Genomic DNA, 23,430 nt, shown 5'->3' on the forward strand with positions numbered 1-23,430 from the left:
CATTAGATATAACAAGATGCTGGAAGACTCCTGGAGCTTACGTCTTCCCTAGAAGTGATAAAACATAGAACCAGGCACTGTGAGAATGAATAGCTGCCTTTTGTCAGGGTTAACATTTTACCCCCTGTGTCTCTTGGCTAAATTTAATCTCTAGCATTGGCATTTCAATGGGAGAAGATTTTTCCCGATGCTTTGGGGAAAAATTCCTGGTGGTTCACTAGTTGTGCTCTCAGCCAATATCGCGACGCTGGGGGGTAGAGCAGCATTTTGTCTGCGACGCCTCCAGCCGAAGTCCCCACTGGGTTTGGTCACTAAAGATTCCCTGGCACTGCCTGGGTCCTCCCCAGAGTCTTGATTCTAGCCCAAATCAGGTAATTATGTGCTAATTGTTTAATGCCCCCTTCCAGTTTTAATTGGATGCAGACTTCATCTCTACTTTGCTCTGGGGTAGGGTTGTTGTGTAGTGGGAAGCGGTTGCCAAATTTCTTGCCTTGTAATGAAGGAAGTGGTTTCTGTAAACAGCTTTTCACAGTGTTAGGAGCATTTCTTGGGCCAAGGGGAGCTGAGCAAATGATGGTTATGGCTGTGATCACATGGACTGCTTTGCAAACTGCAGAGCAGCTTGCGTGCCTGTGGCACTTCAGGCACTGGACATGCAAACAGATCGACTCGGCTTGCAAAGTTAGGCCACCTCCGTCCTGCTACAGCAACTGCTGGTAAAAAGGATGTCCTCTGGGAGATCCCCAGGCTCCTCTGATGTGTGAGTAACTTCCCTATGGGTCTGAACAGCCTGTGAGGCAAGTCAAGGAAAATCATGCGAAGTGGTTTGCGTTTTCATAGCAAAGCGTGTTGACATCGTGTTTTCACATTTGCCGTTATCATTGCTGCTATTTCATCTGACATCTCTGATGGTGGAGCATAAAACCCACATTAACAGAAGCAGAAAACGCATTGCTTTCTTATCATACAGATTAACTCCTATGTGAGTGGCCTGATTCAAAGCAAAAACCTTTGCTTGGAAGTGTAAATGTCATTTACTGTCTCATTTGGAGCTCTGCATGTACACTTGGTATGAGTACAACCCCCTTGGCATGGGGTAGTAGCTACTAGCCAGTAAGCAGGCCAGTCAGTTGCTGGATTTCTGCAAATCATTCTGGTGTCTCAGCCCTGGCAGGGGAAGGATGGGAGAGCTGCCAGAGTGAGAGGTTTCTTTCTTTGCTGAGGCCAGTTTTGGAGAAAGCAAGGTGATGGAGAGCTCTAGAAGTGACTGGCACTGGTGGGGTGCAGGTTCCTGATGTGCTGATATGCTAGCAGGGTCTGAGAAGGTGAGAAGGACATCAGGTTTTGGGGTCTTCTGCTGTCTTTCTGGGTTCAGAAAACTGAGTTCTTGATCTCTTGTCTCTCTGTGGTCCATTAACAGAGCAAGCAGGAGTATTGCTAAAGGATTTGGTGCCATGGAGGTGTTGATGGGCATAAGGAAGCAAGATTCTCTATGTACTATATATTGGGCAGAAGTCAGGCTGACACGGAAGATTCCTCATGCCCACTAACTAGCACAGCCTTGGAAATATATTCAGACTGCCTCCAAATTATTCTTCTAGCTCTAGCTTTGTTCCTCATGTGGTAGCACTACGGTGCTCACCTTTTGCAGGCCTCAACTATGGTTGGTATCCAGCTGTCTCTGTCCAAGCCAAGATGATCTTGGACACAGATGTTCATGTGATTCCCTCACTTCTGTGTCATTAGTTGGATTTCACTGTGGGAGCAGTAAGGATGCCTAGAAAGTGTTGAAATTCTAGTTGAAATTAATTTCCTATAGCATAAGTGGAAGAGAAAGGGGATGAAGAAATCCATTGTCTTGGAGAAGATGCTTTGATTTACTAACCTGGGTGAGGAAGGGCCCTTGAGAAATCCCTGCTTGTCAACAAGGGATCCTTGAGGTAATACTGATTGTGTAATCAAGATCCTGCCAGAGATTCACTGCCTTTCTGCTGGCAGGATCATCTGACTGACACTGCTGACATGAAGGGTAAAACTTTGACTCTTCCTAAAGGAAATCTGTTTTCAGCCTGGAGGGTCCACATAACAGCCTGGTTTCCAGCTGCCAAGCTATTTCACTTCTAATCCCAAAGTGAGGGTAACAAGGGGAACTTTGTGTATACATCTGTGCTTTGTGATGGGAGCTATCTTGATTTAGGCAGAATCTGTTCAATGGCAGCACCAATTCACCACCTGGACCACACGAAGAGATAAACTGTCAAGGAGAAATGTTTAGCATCACCCACAGCTGCAGCATTGAAAAGTGCTGGCCTGAAAGTCAGGGATCAGACACTTTGGGGAAAAGGGGCATCACCCATGCTCCTTGCTATTGCTTCTACCATGAAGTGTCATCTGGAGCAGATCTCTGACAGGTCAGTTGGGCAGGGCTTGGAGCAACCTGGTCTAGGAGAAAGTGGCCCAGTTCATGGCAGGTGGGTTGGAACTAAACAATCTTTAAGGTCCTTTCCAACCCAAGACAATTCCATGATTCAAAGATAAAAGCTAGGGGATCCTGTAGAGGAGCACTTTAATGCCAAGTGAATGCTCTCAATTTGGGGACCAAAAAAGGTCAGGCCCTGCAGAGGGCTGGTTGTACTTGCTCATTGTGGGATGAATGAAGAGATGACTTCTCTGACTGACAAGCTGACTTGGAGAGAAGAGATTTGGGGATCTCAAAGCTGCCTTTCTGAGGGGCTGAGCCTCTTCTGCCAGCTTGAGGGAATGGAACAAAGAATAACCAGGCACCTAGGTATTTTCAGGCAGTTTTGAAAGTCTCAGCCTGCATTTTGACCAGAGATCAAGGGAGCACAGCACAGCCCCCTGATAAACTTCCATGGAAATGTCAACCCCTCTGCCTCCTCTCCCTGTTCAAAACCTACAGAAATCATGGAAGAGGGAAAAGAGGAGGGAGTGCTTCTAGATCAGTACAGTCCCTGCAATGAGGAGAAGAAAAAGTCTTGGCTGAGTGTTGGCTGTCCCTTTGGAAGGACCTGCCAGTGGTGAGGGTGGTTTGGTGAGGGCTTGATTGTGCTCCAGGAGAGATGTTTTTAGGCTGCTCCCAATGTCTTTCGGATGCCTGGTAGAGCCCAGGTAGGGTGTGTTTGGAATGCTGCTGCCCAATCTGGTGTCTATGTTTCCCCAGGAAGTTCCTGAAGGTCCAGTGCCTGGAGAGTGGGCAGTGGGAAGAGGGACACTGTGTCCCCGTGGTGTGTGAGCCCCCACCTCCTGTCTTTGAGGGCATGTACAACTGCACCCAGGGCTTTGAGCTGGACAGCCAGTGTGTCCTCAACTGTGAGCCGCAGGGACAGCAGGTGAGTGTCTGGGGGGAGGCTGAGATTGGCCAAACCTTGGGTTTCAGAGCACCTTGAAAACACAGGGCTCCTTGTGCCCCATTGTGCAGAGGGACCCCATGGCAGCTTGGCCATCCCCAAGGCCAAATAATCTTGTACCACCAAAGAGCAGGTACCCTGCAAATCCGAAGTTGTTCTTGCCAGCCACTGGCTATGGCACAGTGTGCACCACTGCCTGGGGATGTTCTCCTGCTCCCTAGGGACTTGTCTGGAAAGTAGTAGTCCTAGGCAAGCTGGCTTGTCTCAGTGAGAAGTGCCAGAAAGCAGAAGGTTTCCAGTGGGTTTGGGGAGTTGCTGTGAATGTGTTCACCTGGGATGATGGACAACTGTGCTCACCCAGAGGCTTTCCTGGGGTTGGAGGCAGCTGCCTGCCAGTTCTTCTACCCAGGTGCCTCATCCAGTGCACTGAAAGGGTCTTGTCCCTCCTTGGGACAAGAAAAGAAGTGTGGTCAATTCCATCTGGTGGGATCCAGCAGCAGCTGGAAAACAATTGGTTTCTGGTCAGTACACATAGGCTGGATCAGATGGCTGCATCCCAGCTGCTCCAGGGAGCTTCCCTCTGGACTGCCCTGGCAGGAGGGTGTCCTTGCACTGTGCCCTGCCCAGACCTAGGCAGTGGCCAGGCAGGGTGAGCCCAGCTGCTGTGGGCACTAACACTGGCTGCTCTCCCTCTGCTTTGCAGGTTCCCATCATCTGCACCAAGGAGGGCTTGTGGACAGAGGAGTTCAAACTGTGTGAGAGCTTACAAGGCACCTGCCCACCACTCACAGAGCTGAATTTCGTGGAGTACAAGTGTGAGCAGGGGCATGGCATAGGTGAGGGCAGGTGGAAGCCAAACAGAAACACAAACTTCATGTTGACTCAGTGCTCCCAGAGAGCTGAGTGTCATAGTGACTCTTTTTCTTTTACCAATCCCCATTAAATCTGTGACAAATATCTGGTTTTCTTTTCCATCCTCTTTCTAAACAGAGACAGGCATTGCTTTACCCTTATTCATGCCCTGATTGTACTCATGGGCAAGACCCAAAGCTAAAACTGTCTCCAGCATAAGCATATCTCTCTTCAGAAGCAGCAGGGACTCACCTCTAGGGCAAACCCAACCCTTTGCCATTAATTTTCCTGATCTGTAGCCTTCCATCCCCACTGAGCTCTCTCCTCTTGCTACTACTGCTGATGTTAATGTGGCAGGTCCTAGATAAAAGCCACAAAAGCTGCAGTGACAATTGTGTGTAACAGGGCACTTTCACCAGATGAGGGACCACATCATCCATTTCTTTCTGCAGGACTTGGTCGCTTTGTGCTTTCAGGAAAAGCTGCAAACACTCAGCCACAGTCGTATCTTTCCTGGCACTCTGCTGGACAGGGTGCTTGTGCAAAACACAGGTCATTCTGAAGCAAACACACCAGTCATCCCAGTCTGACCAAACCAGGCTGAGGCGAATCTAATGGCAGGGACTGCTAAAGTTAAGCTTTGGACAGACCTGATGTGAGGCTGGGGTTAGGGGGTTAGGACTGGGATCCACCTGGTTTTCCACGGTGGGTTTTGCAGCATTTTTTTCTTCCTGGGTCATGGGAAGGCAGTGGGAATTCAGCATGGTAAAAAACTATGAAAGATATTTCCTAACTTGTGAACCAATGTGATCCCATAGTATCCAGGCTAGACTTATTTTCATGCTGGGTCCCATGTCCTGCTGTCCAGGCTTGAATCTGTCTCTTGGGCCCTGTTCAGTTTTCCTCTCCTCTGGGAGAAGGGAATTGGGCACAATACCTGTAGGATCTTGGATAGTTCAGCACTTGGGGAAGGAATTGCCACCCCAGGCTGGGAAGAAAAGGGTCCCCTCTTATGTCTGCCTCTACCCTGAGTAAGTAGCCTACACATTTGTGTTTGGTGCCCTCCTGTAAAACATCACTGCCTGGTTCCTGATGAGGTCCTCAAGGCTCTCTCTCCTCCCACAGGTGCTGTGTGCATACCTTCCTGTATCATACCTCCCAGTGACCCTGTCATACTGCCCAAAAACGTCACTGCTGAGACAATGGATCACCGTCTGCAGCCCACCAGAGTCCAGGTAAGAGGGGAGATGGACTCTTCTAGCAGGGGGGTTGCTGGCAGCATAGAGGGGAGCCCCTTTCCTCCCTATCTGGTGCTTTAAACCAAAATCTTTTTGTCTTGGGTGAAGAAGGGTAAGATTTGGAAAGACAAGCAGCAGATGCTACTGTACAGCCTTGTGCTCTCCCATACCAAAGTTCAACATAAGTTATCAGCTCCCCAGCCAGCTTTCAAGGGCTTGCAGGATACCACAATAAATGAAGTTAAATGCAAGAATCCCACTGATTTTTCAGGACATGCTGTGCACTTAAACCTGCTAAGCTGCTGGTATTGTCAGCCAGTGTGCTGGGAGAGCAAAATCTGCCCCTGGCACGGCGTCAGCCTGGGTCCCCAGTTACCTGGCAGCAGCGATGCAACCCCAGGCAGGCATCTCCCTGCCAAGGAGGAGGCAGGGCACTGTCAGCTGAAAGGTGTCTCTGGCTGCCAGGACCCACTGGCCAGCCAGTTGCTGGAACAGGGGAGCTTTTCCCTCCCCACCTCTTACTCATTTTGTAGGCAAAGCAGCTCAAATAGCTCAAATACTTTGGATCCTCATGGCACGACTTTCCCAAAAAGCAGCTCTGCCGGGGTAATATTTCTTAAAATAAAAATGAGATGCATCAGGAAGGAGGTGGAACAAAGAAAAGCAAGCAATCTTCCCAGGAGCCAGTGCTCCCATCCAAACGCTTTCCCCTCCTCCTGGGAAGCCACAGGAGGCCCAGCATCAGTGCCTGTGGATACTACTGTACGTCGCCCCGAATCAGCCCCACGACGGACGACTGCCGGGGGGTGAGGATGCCTGGGGTGTGTGGGATGGTTAAGCACGAGCCTTGGAAGGAGTCCTTGCCTTTGAGGGATAGGATGGTTTGGCCCAACGAGGCAGTGGCATTCAGCTTCCCTTTCACCACCACTGTGGGCTTTCGTGCAAGGGAGGCATTTTGCAGAGAGGAGGAGGAGGGAGAGGATGTGTTATTTTAAGAAGTGGTGCTGCCCCTTGCCAGGAGATCTCTCCCTGGACCATCTTGTTTTTCCTCTCTGCCCTGGCTTCTGTCTCTACTCCCTGCTTTGCTCCCCCAAGCCTCCAACAGTTCGCTGTTCCTGGAAGCTGCTGTGCTCCCGGGATGATGGAGAGGATGGAGTGAACAACACAGGGAGCTGCAGAGGCCACTCAGGGAGGGCACAGCCCTGTTTTGCTTTCAGCTCTGATTCATTGTGTCCCACAGCTGAGCAGGTTTGTCCCTCTGCCCTTATTTCCCAGCCTGGAATATGAGTAAACTAATATGAGTATACTAAAATGGCATCCAAGTTGCAAAACAACCACACATGAAACACCCCAACGGGGCTAGGATGCACACATCCTCTGGGATAAGTGGGATTTGGCAAGCTCAGCCAGCATCCCCAGCCTCTGCCCCATCAGGCCAGTTCCCTCCGGGTCTGCCTTCCCTGCACTGGCTGAGGATGGCCAGGACCTCATCCTGCCACAGCCCCATTGTGGTCTTGACCAAAGATGCAGCAGCAGGACCTGAAGCAGGTCTGCATGGGCAGAATTTCACCATCCCTAGCTCCTGTGCCACCTGGGAATGCTGGAGCCAGTCTGCCAGTCACTGCACATGTCAAACAGGAGACTGGGAGAAAACATACCCACCCCTCTGTGCGACTCCTGCGCTGCTCAGGGCATCCTAGGACACTTTCACAGGCCAGACACTGTTTTATGGGGCCTCAGATTTCAAAGCCTGCCTGAGCTTTACAAGGAGGAAATTGCATGTGTGGTGGGGCTTTTCTTCCCCCTGTGTAATCATGAGTGCTCCCCACAAACCCCAGCTGAACGAGCGGGATGGTGCATTCCAGTGCCATGAAACTCAGCCCTTCACATCTTGCTCTTGTGTCCATCTGGCTGCAACAGCTGAGTTTGTGCCTCGTAAATACCAGTGATAACCTCAGAGTGACTGTGAGTCTGGTGTATCTGCTTCAGGTCAGGTCTGGGGAGATGAGTCCCTCCCATGAGGCAGTTTTTGGAGCCTGAGTAGGGGTCAATGAGTCAATTGATGCAGACACTGAATGATGACCAGCTGAGTTCCCATCCTGTAGGAGCAAGAAGCTGGTGAATATCAAGCAGAGGTGGTGCCAGACTCCAACCTGTAGTGGCCCTTGGTGGCTTTCTCCCAGCATTACCTCCTGGCTGAGTCAACCACAGTGTGGTGGCACTGCCAGCCAAACTCACTTCTCTTGTGATCCCTGTCATCTCCCTTTGTCTGCTCCCAGTTGTGTATCAATATATATCTACACATACCCACATACATGATTGTGCCTAGCCTCTGCCTTGAGCAATGTACCCTGGTTTGTGGTTGACCCAGGAGCAGTTGCCCTGGGTTTGGAGGGGCTCAAAGGGTGAGGGAGGGTCCTTGGGCTGCCACTGCAATTCTGCCCCACAGTGAGCAAAGCAGTGTTGGAGGAGACCTCTAGCCCCATAAAGCACTGGTGGCTGTTTTCCTTTCTCTGGTACCTCACCTCACAGCTCTCTCCTCCTTCCCTCGCAGAATGTTGTGTGCACGGGAAGGCTGCGGTGGTTTCCAGACCCTTCTGTCATTCACTGCATCCAGTCGTGTGAGGTAAGTGCTCCCTGTCCCCAGCACAAGCTGCCTGCCCCTTAAAAGAGAACTGGCAATGAAGATTTGCTCCAGCACAAAGCCAGATGGCTTTGCTCTCATATTTGCTCCGAGATGGGCTTGGGCTTGCTGGATGAGCAGAGATAACAGAGAAGACATCCTTAGGTACAGTCCCCCCACAGCCAGGGCGATGCTGGGGAGCAAGAGCTGCACAACAACCCATTCCATTCCCTGCCTGATTCTTCTTGGCCAGCCCAGGAAGAATATTCTAGCAAGGATTTCACTGGCAAGGGGTATCCCCCAAAAGCCCAAGCTGACTCCAAGCTGGAATATTTTCTTAACCAGAGCCGCAGTTCTGGAGTAACATGGGTCCAGAAAAGCCCTGCGTGACTCACCCGTCCAACCCAAACAACCAGGATTTCCAGCCTCGTACATGCAAAACAAACTGCTCCTGAAGAATCTGCAGACAAAGAATTCCTTGCAGAAATTGGTTAGCCACTCATTTCGCTTTGAATAATGACCAGGCAGGAGAAAATCATAGGCAGCCTGGAGTCAGCTCACTAAGGAAATTAAAAATAGGCAGTCTTTGTCAAGCACTAGTTGTTATTATGATTGAGGATAAAAGGAAAAAAAGGGGGAGAATTTTGGAATGTTGTAGGCTGAAAATTTGGGATTTTTACCAAAAAGGAAAATGTAAATGGAGTTTGCACACCAAAAATAGCTTAGGGTTTTGCTGATTATATTTTTTTATGTGCTCATTTCAATGTGAATGATTGCTTTTGCTCACCGGTTCTGCCTAGCTCAGCTCTTTGTCGACTCGAGTGTGGGAGAAAGGGCAATGTTGCAGGGGGCACATCCCCAGGAAGGAAACCTTATGGTCTACAGAAGGTGCAGCAGTTATTTCCCAAACCTGATGACTGTGTTGTGTGTGTCCACTGCAAAACACAGGCAGAAAGAGCAGGGGAATGAGGTGCTGTGTGCCAGAGAGGTTTGCCAGATTGTGGCAAATTGAGTGCCAGATTGAGTACCAGAGGTTAGTGATGGATCCTCCAGTGTTTTGGGAGCTCCAAGTCTTCTAAACCACATCTTTTAGATCAGATCTGGGGCAATGTATTTGAAGTGGGATGACTTATGTGGAAGAGCAGTCCAGATGATTCTAGTGATGGTCTCTGTGGTGGTTCTGCTAGCAAGGGAGAACTTGTGCTTGTGCTCTCTGGGAGTTGGTCCTTCCAAAAAAGAAACAGATGGGGTGTGAGGGGCTGCTTCTTCCCTTCCTGTGTGGCTCTGGTGACAGAAAGCTGACACAGGCATAAGGATGCTCCCTTAGGCTCACATACACCCGACCACAGTGTTCACTCCTCTGTGGTTCCTGCACCTCACCTTGTGTCTGTGTCTTCTGTGAGAGATCCCATAGGGAATGATGAAAAATGCCAACTTATTTGTGTGTGTGTGTGAGAGAGGGGAGCTGACTACCTGAAGTCCCAGCATCTCACTGTAACAGTCATTGCCTTCTCATCAGTCACCCAAACATGCTCACGGCCAACATTATCTCTTTTTGTTCTTGGATCCTTGTCACCCCCTTTTACTCTTAGAAAGCAATCCTAGAGAGCACTCTTGGCATACAGGAGGTTAAGCAAGCCAAAATCCTGCGGTGTCCTACCAGGAGATGGAGAGAGTCTTTTTAATGCCTTTTCTGCTTTCAATTAATGTTTCATCAGGAACAACCAAGTAGTCAGTACATACTCTTCCATCTGAGGCCTCACCAAAGCCCTGTACAAAGCTTCCTTGTGCTGGAAATGTCTCCTTTGATGGGACCCAGATCTGTATCTGTTGTTTCTGCAGTTGCATCAGTCTGGCAGCTCAGATATCCTGAGGTCAGCAAGTACACCCAGATCTTTCTCTACCTCCTTTGTTTCCAACTGATGAGCGCCAAGCTCACAGCAGATGTTTTGCCATCAGTACAAGAGCTTGCCCTTCAGTTTTATACAAGTGAATGTCATTCTGTTTCTTTCTCTCTCTCTAGTCCTTCGGGTCATCTAAGTATTTGTTAGATATACTGATCCCCCTCTGTAGAACAGTGCCTTTTTCCTTGTTAGCAGCCTCATCAGCACAGACCTATTTTTAAGGCCACAGTCACTCGCTGTAATACTAATGAAGATTCATCCTCAAACAGTTTCTTTCACCCTGGTGCTCTCCTTTCTGATACAGCTTGCAGGCTCCTCCCCCTCACTTCTCACATTCGTGTCTTTTTCATTGTGTTTCCTTCTACAGTGCTGCAAGTTGTTAAGGTTGGACCAACAAGCCAAATCTTCCTAGATAAGTTTTCTTTTTCCACGTGTGTTTTATAGTAGTCATTGTCTCGCCATAAAGAATAACTCTTGCCAAAGTGTCTTGTTCAAAGTATTGCTCTGGAAGCTGCTGCTTGGCACTGGGAAAAAGGGAGTTGTTACCAGTCTCTCTGTCTGACCACAGAAAATGCCCTGAATGCTGTTTCCACCTTATCTGTGCTGGCTTCCATCCTCCTTCCTATTCCTTTCCTGCCCCCATCGTTGTGACCAAAAGCACTGTGGTTCTCAGAGGCCATTTCACTTGGGACCCAACATCTTGTGAGATATAGAGGCATTAGACAGCAGGAGTAGTTTAGAGATGGAATACAACCTGTAATCTGTCCTCACTGCGTGGTGCCCAACCACTGCTCGTGGTAGAGCTTGACTTGCCATGTCCACGGGACGTCTTCATCCCAGGTTCCTCCTCATTTCACAGGAATCCTGCAATGGAGGCACCTCCTTTAAGAGGCCAGTCTCTGCCATCCACTGGGCCGTGAAATTCTGTTCCAGTGGACTGTCCATGTCACCTCAGGTCTGAGTCACCCCTTGGAGATGCTGTTGTCTCTCCATTGACTGCCAAGTGTGTGTTGGATCAGGAAGCTTTCTGTTCTGGATGCCTCAGTGAGGGGAACAACCCTACATAAAAGAAATCCAAACCACCTGGCAGCTCACCCCGTCTCTCCCTGGTGGAGTCACTTCAGGCCGGGGCATGGGAGCAGTAGCCAAGACTCAACCTTCTCAGCCCCTGCTGGAGCTCTGCCTCACATTGGAAAGTCCAGGTCACCGTGCAATGGCATTAGAGGGATCCTGTCTTTACCCTCGACTGGTGGCGGATCAGCCTGCCTGCTCATCCCTCTCACTCCTCTCCCCACCTCCCTCCTCTTTCCATTAGTCTGGTTGTCCATCTGCCTCCTGCTCTCTTGCTGTGCCTTGCCAAGTTCCCCAGTGCTGGAGTCGGGAGACACGTATTTCAGCAAGGCAGGGAGAGAGAGAGGGATGCAAACCCTTCCAGGAGCCCATCAGGAATACGAGTTAGCGCAGAGCGCACTTCGTCTCTCGAGGGCCAGTGGAACATCTTGTCCACTGCCATCAGTAGAAAAACAGATGGTGGCATCAGGGGAGGGGGCTCAGGGCTGGGTGGAGAGGTAGCAGAGAAGGAGAGTAACTCCTCCTTCCTGCCTCTGCCATGGGTCAGGAGAAGGTGGATGTGATCCTGCTGGTGCACTTGGCTGCCGTGAGGGAGGTGTTTACAGCATCTGGGGAATATTCTCCTAAACCATGCCCAGGTGACCACCTGTGATACATCCTCCTCCTGTGCCCAATAGCAAGTGAGACTGTTAAGTTCAGAGGAACAGACAGCATGTACAGCAATCCCAGTTGCTCCCTTGGACTATTCCTGCCATGGTCCAAAATAGACTGTGCATGAGCATGGCTGTTATAGAGCACCTCCTTGTCTGTGCAATGCCCTAACTCTGCACCCCTCTATCTCCCACCACAAAGGGTCCTGTGGGTCACAGTGGCTGTGGTTTCGGTGCAAAAGTTCATTTATTTTATCATCATCACATTTACCCAGGGTTATATACAGGATGGAGTAACCACCACTGTCCTCCTCAAATGCCCTGAGAGGAAGGCAGGCTGCTCCTGCAGCGATCAGAGTAAATGGGGGCAGGATTTTTTGGGCAGCCAACACATTGTGCAGCATGCTGATCTTGTCCCTACCTCCAGCTTCTTGTCATAATTACATGCAGGTAGCAAAGGGTTAATTGGAAGGGGCCTTGGCTTGAGGTCTCTGCCTCAGCCTGGGTGAAGATGGGCCATACCAGAATGCTGTTGTGAGCGTGAGCTGCTGGTAATTTCTCAGGTCTTCCCTGCATGAGGACAAGGTCTCGCTGCCCTTGCACATGCTGCTGGTCATGTTATCATGATTGTAAAACACTAGTCTGTTCCCTGTTTTGTGGTTTCCTGAGGTATTACAATGGAAATGATGAAATAGGGATTGAAGTGTGTTTGTGGTTGCAAGTTGTTCTTGAGTCTTTCGATCCAACAGGTAGTCAAGGACCCTGGTGGATCCTTGGCTCTTCCCACCAGCATGCACAAAAACCTCACTCAGCACACCTGTGGCTTGTGTCCAGCATTTGTCAGTCAGAATTAACCCCTTGGAAGGCATATGCAATAGGGACAGTGGGAAACCTCACCTAAAATCAGGGTCCTGCTGTGTTTTAAGGTGATCACTTCTGGATCAGAACTGGCTTCTGACTGGTGAAGGCAAACCCCTCCATGCTGGGAATGGGAAGCTTTCTACATACCTTCTGGGTACATCTTCATGCTGCTCTTTGCATGGGCAGCGTGGGCTGCTTAGAGTGGGATATAGCTTTCCAGGGGGTGAGCCCAAAGAAATCTATTCCTCTTCAAAAGTCTCAGCTGAGATATACTTTTCTTAAAGAATGAGATGATGTCTGTCCCCTGCACACATGTAGAGTGTGATTATAGAAACCTCATTTTCTTAAGAGACAAAGCAGAAGGAAATAAGCTAATCACACATCAGCATAGTGCAAGGACAGGGGACAGGCACTGCTCCCCAGCCTGCAGGGACAGGCTCACAGGACCCTGAAAGATGTGTGTCTTTTGGCACAGGTAGAAAGGACTACAGCATTCAGGCACATCACCAGTGGTGATGGAGCCCCAAAGAGGTGGGAGCAGCCTCAGCTTCCCCAAGCCACATTGTGCCAGCAGCACCTGTGGCTGCTTCTCTGCCCTCTCCAGCTCAGGTGCCATCCCTCCATTCCCATCCACGTCCCCCTTTGCCCTCTCCCAGTGGTCACAGCCATGCAGCCAGTGATACACAGGGAGTGGAAAACCACTGAAAGCACCCGCTGAAATAAAAATCAATGAGTCGTTTCGGATAATAAACAAACATCCCCAAGCATAGTCCAGCCAACTGCTCTTCCAACACGAATATTCATTCCCCTACAGCTCCTTCATCCCTCGTACATTGTTTTTCTTTCTGTTTAAGATCTGTAACAAGAACTTGGCAGAAACCAGATACAAGTGGGTCAGGAGGCCCTTGTGGTTTTCAGGGCTTGTTTTCCATAACCCGTTCTATCCTGCAGCATATTTTGCACAAATGGCTTGGCAGGAGATCTAATCCATGCAGCAGGAGAGCTGCTGAGGGCAGGATGGCAGGCTGGTGCTCAGGGCATGGGATATCCTCCTTTCTCTTGTGTGTGCAGCAGCATCCCTGGGAGGATGGGGATCTGTCTCTGGGAGTCACTGTGTTTGCTAGGAGTACTCTCAACACATGGCATCTTCCTCCTCTCCCCTTAGCTTGTTTTTTCCTGCTTCTGTTTTTCTTCTCCTGTTAGCACTGAGATTAGGGTATAAAAAGGACAATACTGAGGGTCCCAGTGTGAACAGATCATGGACCTGGATGTTTTTATGGAAGCAAAGACCTGCTCTGATGTGGTGTTTACCTACACCAGCTTTCCATCCCTTTTTTTTCCTCTTGTCCCCATGGACTGTTCAAACACCTTTCCAGATGGCTTTGTGCTGAGACATGAGGTCCCTGAGGACATGGCACAGAGGAATAGAGAAATGCACCCCCATTCAGTAGTCCAAAGTGCCACATGCTCATTTCTGCAGCAGAAGTGTGTCTGAGCTAAATCCTGGCCTGGGACACACTAACACTTTGAGACACCATGAAGACAAGGACCTGCTCTTCCAGTGTGTCTATCTACAGCAGCATTCAGGCTGGGGGCTAAGCAACAGCCTAATCTCTGTGCTCTCCATCCCCCTTCAGACACTGATCCTGTCAAACCTCAACCCAGACTGATTCAAAGGGGGCCTAGATGTTTGCACGAAACTTACGTCCAAGGGATCTCACTGACCTGAAGAACACCTGGAGCTCCACACCATGCTGGGAGCTGGTCTGTTGCTTGCCTTAGGTGCTGTTTCCAGCCCATCACCTCTTCTTTGAGGTGTTCCTTCAGGTATATGGAGTATACCCTCAAGCAACAAGCCTCTGTTTCCTTAGTTGCACCTGGGGAGAGGACATTGCAGCTGGAGCAGATGCTCCTGGAGACCTGAGATGTGATGAAAGCAATCTGCATGCTAAGCTGACAAGTGGCTCAGGGACACCAGCAAGCTCAGAAGCAAATGGCATTTTTCCATTTGGCTTTCTGGCTGTGTCTGAGGTGATGGGGCAGGTCTACAATGTCTCCAGCTAGCCATCCTACAGGCCTGTGACTCCAAGGGACAGCTGCCATGCTTCAAAAGGAGTGGAGGGATGGCTCAGGAGCAGAAACTGGAAGATTCAAAGAATGAAGCACTAGGTCTGTAGGATTTTGGTTCTCTTCTTCAGGCCACTTGGTCCTCTTTCCAAACTTCTAGAGCTTTCTTCCTCTGCCTCCCTTGCTGCAATGGGCCAGGTAGAGCTTATTCACTGCTTGGGGTGGCTCAGGGCAGGGAGACATCCCAGAAAACATTCTGAGCAGAAGCCAGCCCTGTTCCCTCTCTGTCCCTCTCTGTGTTTTTCAGAGCTGATTTCCTCCTTGCGTGCTGGAGAGCCTCAGGAAGGAGAGAGGGAAAGTGAATGTGCTTGGGGTGTCAAGGGGGGGGAGAAAAAAATAAAATAAAAGACACACTGCAACAGAGAGAGGGCCAAGAAAAATATTTAATCCAAACAATGAACATTGTCATTTCCTCCCACAGTCTGCATTCCCAGTCAACTTCCCTGGGCAAGCAGGGGGAGCCAAGAATGGCCGGGCTCTCTGCCTCACCAGTGTGAGTGTGTGTAAGGAAAGGGATGTGTTCTGGGGACACGGTGCTATACCATCACTTTAACCAGCTCCTGTCACCTCTGTGGCCTCAGGGACTGACACCAGTCCCAATTTTCTGTAAGGGAACAGTGGTTTGGAGGGATATTAAAGGGATTGGGACAGGGATTGAAGGAGGAATTTCCAGGGACTCAAGCTGGGGGTGGTGGATGCATTGGGGCTTGAAGTGAACCAGACTTTTAACAAGGCTTTGGGTACTCTTCAAGTCCTCCCAGGGACCTCCCAGAGCTTTCAGAAATATCTTGGCTAGTTGCTGAGGTGAGGAGGAAGGGAATGCATCTGGCAGGAAGAAGTTACCCTCTGTCTCTCCCTGGCCCAGGGATGCTGCAGCCTCTCCATGCTGTCCTTTCCACACTCACCCCTACCTGCTCCTCCCTGCCACGGGCAGTGTCTGACACCTGGGATGTGGCTTCTCTTGCATGTCTTAGACCCATGAAACTGCAGCACTCTCCAGCCCTGGGACAACTCAGGTTCATGTCCCATGGTTCTGTGAGCCCTGCTTTGGGCTGACATCCCTCTGCCACCAAAGGGTTTGTGTTTTCAGCTGATCTTCCCACCACTAATGACACATCCATCACAAGAGTAGGATTAATGGCAGTGAAGCTGATGCATCAGGTGTGGGTCTGAGGGCAGCAGCAGCTTTTCCAGGGTTGGTCCCTGCCTGTCTCTCCTGCAGAAATGGTAGTTCCCTTATTTCTCTGGAGCTGCTTTAAAAGCAACAGCTGAGGACAAGACACCTGCATCTTCTCAGTTACAAGGTCACACATGGTTGTGTCAGTACATAATAGATCCAAGCTCAATACCCAGAATAATGATTCCTTCCCAAAGGGAAGGAAGAGAGGACAGCAAAATCCATGCTGTCATAGAAGCTGCATGAAAGCAAATATGCACCTTTCTTAGATTGATCAGCAAGGTCACAAAGCCAAGGACCAAGCTGGAAAAAAACATTTTGCTTCTCAAGGCTGGACTTGATCCCCTGAAACTGGGATCTGGGTTTTCAGTGGCTGTGGGCAGATTGAAATGACAAGCAATTTCCACCTCAGTGGCAGAGTAGGAGAGGCTTTCACCTCTTTCATTGCACAGTTGGACAGGTCAATGCTGATTTATCCTTTTATCTTTTTTTCCACCTTTCTCCAAAGCATCTGGAAGGAGTCATGGCTGAAAGCAAGGTCCTGGGCCTTCAGGTCTGCTCAACCAGAGCAAAGCCTGCATTCCTGGGAAATAATGTTTATCAAAGCCCCATGATGCAGCACCAAAATTTGTGCAATATGGGATCTGTGATTTATTCTTCATGATCCATCTTTCCCCTCATCTATTTCACCTTTTCACACTGAATCAACTTACCTATAAGGTGGATTTGAAGAACACTGCCTCACTGATGGCACTGGGGACTCCCTGCTGGGCAGGACAGCAGCCCCAGGGAGAGAACCAGCCTGGAAAAATATTGTGCAGAGACACTGCTCCCAGCACATCTCCCAGCAGCCTTGAAAGAAACAGCACCACCAATTCCTTAGCGATGCTTCTGCCCAGGATGTGTCGGGATCTAACCAGTCATTTCTCACATCTCTCCTTTGCCTGCAATATTTTTTCCCCTCTCTTCTTTCTTTCCCCTTTAATTTTTTCTCTTTTCCTTCGTGCCTGCTCCCAGCTTTGAGAGCCTATGTTTTCTTAGCCTATTTAAATTGCCAAGCACTTGAGTGGCGGTTACTATTTTTGAGCCGGCAGCGCGGGGCTCGGGCCCAGCAGTGCCAGATGCTGCACCTCCACGTGCTAACACATGCCCTGCTGAAGCTCCTGTCTGAACAAACAAGGAAGATGGATGGCATGAGCAGGGAGATTCGCTGACACAGCCCAGCTCCCTGGCTGCCTCGGTGGCACACCGCCTGGCCCAGCAGCTCCCCATCACTTAACGTGGCGTGGAGCACTTGCAGCAATTACCTTGTTCATTTTTTCCCCAGTTATAACAGAATTTCAACCAGCCTTTCCCCCCCCCCCTCACTGGAGGATGCATATTCTAGCAGCTGAGACCCAGCTGGTCATTTCCCTGGATCACATCCGCTGCCTCTGCGTGGCACAGTTGGGCACTGGTGTTTTCCTTTTTCCTGCCAGCATCCTAAAACAACATCAGGTGTTTCTGTGACTTGCCAACATGGGCAAATCTTTCTTCTCCCACCTTCTGGAAAGCCACACAAGTCAAGCAAAGGCTGAACAGAGTCTGTGTGGGTTTTCCTCTCTCACATCACCTGCTCTTAGTGCATTGCATTGCCCGTGTCCTCCCTTGCCATGACTCTTCTAAGGCCAAAATGAGACTGGTACAAGGACTCCTGTGCTCTTGAGGGTTACCCACCACCACCTTACTTTGTTCTTTCTGCTTGCAAAGATGAAACCAGGTGGAGATTCTCAACAAGGCACAGGAGTCACTGTGTTCTTCAAACACTAGGCAAGGAGCAGGGACAGCAGTCCCCAAAACCTGTGCCTGGCTCTCTTGAGCTTTTAGTCCAATTAGTCATTTTTTATTTTCCCCTCATATGTTTTTCCAATGTAATTTGGAGCATGAGTTGTTAAGTTTCCCCAACAAGTGTTGCCATAGGAGCCTGTATTTGTTTAGGGTGGGGTACGGGCTCCGGCGGGTTGAGAGGAGGGGGCAGTTTGCCCTAAGAGGTGTAGTAAGAGCCTCTCCTTCCCCATCCTGTCCCTGTCTGTCCTCCCCCCACCTTGCACACAGGATCTGGAAATCGTTTCAGACCTGCCAGGATGGGCAAACCTCCCCATAATTGTATGGAAACTACCAAAGCGACGGGTGTTGTTTTGCCAGTGAGTCATGACATATGGAGCAAGGCTCAAGGAAAAACTCCACCGTGTGGAAGGCTGCGAAAGCAAATCACACCCAGAAGAGCTCTCCCCTGCCAGCAGCCCTGGCTGGTCCCCTGACTGCATCCCTGGACCAGCCAGCCCCAACATCCCTGCCCTCGCCCTCCTGGTACTCAAAGCTACTTCAAGGCTCAGAGACCTTTTTTGAACACCATCATTTAAGACCCACTTGAAGCTTTTCAGTGGAAGAGGAGTGTTAACCCTCTTCCTGTTGCCTTGATGAAATTGCACCTTGGTCTCCTCTGGATGTGGTTTGTGATAGCAATGATGAGAGCTAAATCCCTTCTTGTTTTTGAGCGGCCTACCTAAATTGCCTGTGCCTCAATTTCTCAGCTGCAGAAGGTGTGCTCTTTCTCCTGCTCTTCTGGGATCTTCCAGGCAAATGCACTCTCTCTGTGACTGCCTGGATTTGGCTCAGGGCCTGTGGTACTGATAGCAGAGACCAGACTTGGTGGTTAGCCATAATCCCTGCTGCTACTTCCCAAAGTGTCATTAGCCTGCCTTGAGCCCCATTCTGTTCCTTGTGAGTCACAAGGGCAAAAAGCCACATTGGTTCCCTGATTTTGGCATGGCTTTTTCATGTGAATTATTGGTATTATCATTGGTCTCACATGTTGGCTGTGAGGCAGTGGATGCAGTGTTATTGCAGTGTGGTGACATTTTTCAGCTGACTGTTGGTTGGTTTAGGGGTGCTACAGGTGAGTGTCCATCATCAAAGGCTGAGTCTGGGTATTTTCTGAAGCTCAGTTGTTGTTTGGGGACACCAGATCTAATGAAGCAGGTCAGCTGCTTCCATGAACAATGGCATGGCCAGGTTTCCACCAAGAGTCCTATTGAGGCTGGAGAAAAAAAAGCTCTGGGGAGATCTTAGAGCACCTTCCCGTACCTAACGGCGCTCCAAGAGAGCTGGAGAGGGACTTTTGACAAGGGCATGGAGTTACAGGACAAGGGGTAATGGCTTTGAACTGACAGGGAGAGAGTTTAGATCAGATATTCAGAAGAAATCCTTCCCTGTGGGGGTGCTGAGGTGTTGCCACAGGTTACCCAGAGAACCTGTGGCTGCCCCATCCCTGAAAATGTTCAAGACCAGGTTGGACAGGGCTTGGTCTAGTGGAAGGTGTCCCTGCCCATGGCAGGGGGATGGAACTAGATCAACTCTATGGTCTCTTCCAGCCCAAACCATTCTGGGATTCTATGATTCTGATCACAGCAGTCCTCCTGGATGTTGAGCATGGTTGCTGGGCCAGTAGCTATCATCACAGAGCCTGAAGTGGAAGAATCATTTAATTACTCAGTTACCAAATGGGCTTCCCCATTCTGCTAGCCTGTTCAGTTGTTGCTTGGCAGAGCTGGTGTGTATCTGTGACAAATAAACCTCAGCTGCTGACTGATCCTGAGGGCTCATTGTAAGTGCTTCCCATGCACATTGCTGGTTGCACCCGTTGCACAGCACTGTGTCTTGGCCACCATCGGCTGCTTCTCATCCCCTGTTGCTTGTTTCTCTTCTCTGATCAGATGACTTATGGAACTAAACAACAATAAAATGGGTTTCTGAATGGCTGCTTGTGCCATTTAACATTTCTGGACAGACAGCTGTTCTGCTGCAATAGCTTTCTGTTTCCATATCAGAGCTGAAAGTAAAGGCTTCTTAGTGATGGAGCATTTACCTGAGCTGCACCAAGGCAAGATGGGCTCTGTAAATCCCCAGGTGTCCAGGCAGGCCTGAGAGTAACTCTCAGGAGAGCAGCAAAGAGCACTGGGCTGTGCCCTGCAAAGAGCCACCACCATTATTTTGGCAATGTAAAATCCTTCATCATTCTCCTTACAGAGAGTGAAATTTGGGCCATGGAGAAAAGTAATGAGGAGGAAGATGGCCAAGACTGAAGCTGGAAGGTGCCAATGTTGCCAGCATTCCTGGTTATCAGTAGGCTGGTGCCCTCTCTGCTCAATCCAGAGTTGGATTTTGCCCGCAGGGAGTTAGTGGTTAATGAAGATCTCTTTTGTTCATCCCAGCTGGCTACCAGATGAAGTAGCCTTATAGTCCAACCTGGCAGGGTTTGGTGGAGCCCTATGCTGTGGACAGGGCTAGAGCCTCCAGTGGAGAGTCTAGAGGAATTTGGAGGCACGTTCCTTGTGATCAGAGCCAGAGCAAAAGCATCCTGGAAAAGGCATAGTCCTTGCAACCAGCACTTGCCAATTGTTGGCTTGGCTGGAGTGCAAGTACTTACGGGAGACTTCTGACCTTGCTGAACCTTTCTCTAGTTCAAGGAAGATAAAGTACCTGCCTTCCTGAGACTGGTCCAGGATGCTCTATCAATCCTCCTAACAGTCTTTATACTTGGCTGCCCAAGCCACATTGCCAAGCTAGAGTCCTTCAAAGCCAGGCTCTGTGGGATGAGGGGTGTTGGCAAGAAGAGTTGGGTTGGCTTCTTACAGAGCCCTGCCCCAGCTGTGAACATGCAGAGAGCTGGATCACAGCAGGGACACAAGAGAGTGGTGTGAGAAGGTGGACGAGCAGATGAGGTAGTGAACTGACTTCTAGTTGGGTGGCAATGGTTCTGTAGAGAAGCACTGAGATAGAAATGGGGACTCATGGCCCTCTCTATAGAGATGTGAATTTGCTCTCACTTTCTAACATAATTCCCTGATCCTCTAGTTACCATCTTTGGGACACCCACTACTCCATCCACACCAGCCAGGATAAGTGGTGCCCTTTGTGTAAGGTGGAACAGGGGCCCTGCAGTGGAGCTGAGACCTCTACCTTTGGAGGAAACCTGATGTTTTTGAATAACCCTTTCACAAAGCCTCATTTCTCTGCCTAGCCCTTCCAAGCAGATGGCTGGTGTGACACCATCAACAACAGGGCATACTGCCAGTACGACGGGGGTGACTGCTGCTCCTCTACACTGTCCTCCAGGAAGGTAAGACAGCATCTTCTGTGGCATTGTCCAGGATTTAGGAATAAGGGGTGGTGACTGCCTGCTATGCTCTTTGGCTTTGCTGACTGTGGAACTGAGCCTGAAGTACAATTCTCCCATGAAAGAAGAACAAACCCATGATTTTAAACCAAAGCCAGCTGAAGCTGATAGACATCATCCCACTGATTAAGACTGGGGTTTGGACTGTGGCCAGTATGATTGAAACCTCAGCCCAGCTCCCACTGAGGTTCATGGGATTCCCTCTCATTTTGGGAAACAAGTCCCAGAGAAATGACTTCTATAGGACATAGTGCAAGCCATGGTGAGTCTGAAGTCACCTTGTCCTGTAGTTGAGCTGTCTCAGGGGATTTTTGGTATGGTCCACTGGCCTATGTTTCCCTCCCTCTTCTGGGGAGGGAAGAAGGGAGGGATAGTGTAGTGGGAGCAACTTGGCGTTGGGGTTGCACAGACCCTTCTCTGTCTCCCATCAGAACCTCTCCTCCCACCTCACTTGCTATCCAGCACTCACAGCCCATCCTTCCTAATCATATCCAACAGCAAAACAAATCATAGGGCATGAGATAATTTCTCACTGCGAAAATATGTGAATTTGGATCTTCTCATCTTTGTTGTGGAGCTTGAATCATTTTTCCTTTCATCACGCATACACACACAGAGAAAAGGAAAAATAAAATCCTGGGAAGATCCAGTTGAGATAGGAGAGAAGAGGCTTTACACCCAAGTGATGAGTGAAGTCGCCACAATGATATCATGACAACTCAGAGCAAGGCATGGCCAAAACAAAGGATGGGTTCACAGTGGAAGGTGGGGGGATATTCAGTCCCATGGCTCTCAGGAGGCCCAGACATGGCTTGCATCCCCCATAGGTCCCAGATCTTCTGCTGGACAAGCCTCCAGCACATCTCTGTTAAGGCAGATGCAGGAATACAGGGTTCAAACATTAAAAAAACCCTCACTCCAGCCCATCACTGACCCAGGCTGTGAAAAATCAAGTGTGTTTACACAGCAAGAAAAACTCCTGGCTCTGAGCCTGGTGTGTATAAAACCTCTGGAGGAAACTGTTTTCTCAGCTCCTATGGCCCATGACTGGGCACTGTCAACCAGGACTCAGATGCTCAGTTGATACCCTCCCTCCTTTCTCTGCTGCCACCAGCTAAGGTGACATAAGCTTGTTTGGCCACACACAATTGTTGCAGAGAAAGCAGTGAGCCTCTCTACCTGCATAGGATGTCTCAAAGCAGCACAGCTTGTGGGTGGCCCTAGATGAACCCATTGCCTACCCCACTTGAGGCTATTCCTGCTAACAGAGCCTCCATCTTGCCTGGCTTTTCTTAATCCATAATGCATAAGGACTATATGCACCCACCCTGGCATCTATATTGGGTAGTGTGGAGGTCAGTCTTTATAGCTGGGAGCTTGGTTGAGTTCCCCCAAGAGCTGCAGAAGCTGAGGCTATGTTATCTTCATGCTTTGCTGAGCCTGGAGGAGTCAGGAGTAGCTTGACAGGTCTGTGGGTTCAGACATGGAAAAGCCTCCTTTGACTTTCTAACAGGGACCAAAGTAAAACTGAAATCTAGAGATGCTTCACCACTACCAGCCCTGGTTGAAATGTCTTACACCTATCAGAGGAGACTTCTTCCCAGTGTTTGACATTTGGGCACAAGCTCAGGCTGGCCCTTGGCTGCAAAATTTGGAACACACCTCAAGAAAGAGGAAAAGGCTAAGAATAAAAATCAGCCGGGGACGGGTTGTATCACAGCCCATGTCTCAGCGAGTGTGGAGCCAACAACAGGGCAGAGCCCAAAGTGTCTGTCTGTCTGTCCCGGGGTGGAGAGGGTTGGTGGGGTCACGGGGCAGTCAGGAGCCAGGTATCCCAAGGCAGAGACTGACCTCTCCCATCGGTCCCCCCAGGTGATCCCCTTTGCTGCTGACTGCGACCAGGACGAGTGCACGTGCCGCGACCCAGCGGCCGAGGAGAACCAGTAGTGGCACCACGAGAGGCCTCTCTCGGTCAGGCGAGCGCCAGAGGAGCGAAGGGGCAGCAACAGGGGCCACTGGGGAACGGCAGGGTGAGAGGGGCCAGGGGTGTAAGGCAGGGCTGGGCAGGAGGATGGCAACCGTGCGCGGAGGAGATGGGTCGAGGCCGCCGCGGAGCCCAGCAGGGCACGAGTGTGGTGCTCCTCTCCTCATCGCTGCTCCCTCCCAAACCCACTCGAGGGGCTCAGCCAAGGGTGCTGCCTCAGCCACATGCTGGGCTGGGCTCCATGCTGAGAGCCCAGGTGTGCTGCCATGGATGTTTGTCCTGGTCTGGCATCTGGGTGTCTGTGTTTGCTCTGGATTTTGTCACTATTCACCCCACCCTCTGCTGTACAGGCTTCTT

The 23,430-nt window shown here is 50.1% G+C and overlaps 1 protein-coding gene across 1 annotated transcript in view; it reads left to right on the forward strand.

Moving 5' to 3' along the window:
* PAPPA2 (pappalysin 2) overlaps positions 1 to 23,036 on the forward strand; it is a gene marked incomplete at its 5' end in the record, with an annotated part of 77,934 nt that extends 54,898 nt beyond the window's left edge. Inside the window, 6 exons of the mRNA XM_009081441.1 lie at positions 3,182 to 3,350; positions 4,072 to 4,204; positions 5,346 to 5,455; positions 8,013 to 8,084; positions 20,934 to 21,032; positions 22,962 to 23,036. Coding sequence (XP_009079689.1) covers positions 3,182 to 3,350; positions 4,072 to 4,204; positions 5,346 to 5,455; positions 8,013 to 8,084; positions 20,934 to 21,032; positions 22,962 to 23,036 — 658 coding nt within the window. The remainder of the gene's footprint in view (positions 1 to 3,181; positions 3,351 to 4,071; positions 4,205 to 5,345; positions 5,456 to 8,012; positions 8,085 to 20,933; positions 21,033 to 22,961) is intronic.
* Between the last annotated feature and the right edge of the window lie 394 nt (positions 23,037 to 23,430).

Source organism: Acanthisitta chloris, unplaced genomic scaffold (genome assembly GCF_000695815.1).
Source record: "Acanthisitta chloris isolate BGI_N310 unplaced genomic scaffold, ASM69581v1 scaffold989, whole genome shotgun sequence".
Classification (NCBI taxonomy): Eukaryota; Metazoa; Chordata; class Aves; order Passeriformes; family Acanthisittidae; genus Acanthisitta; species Acanthisitta chloris.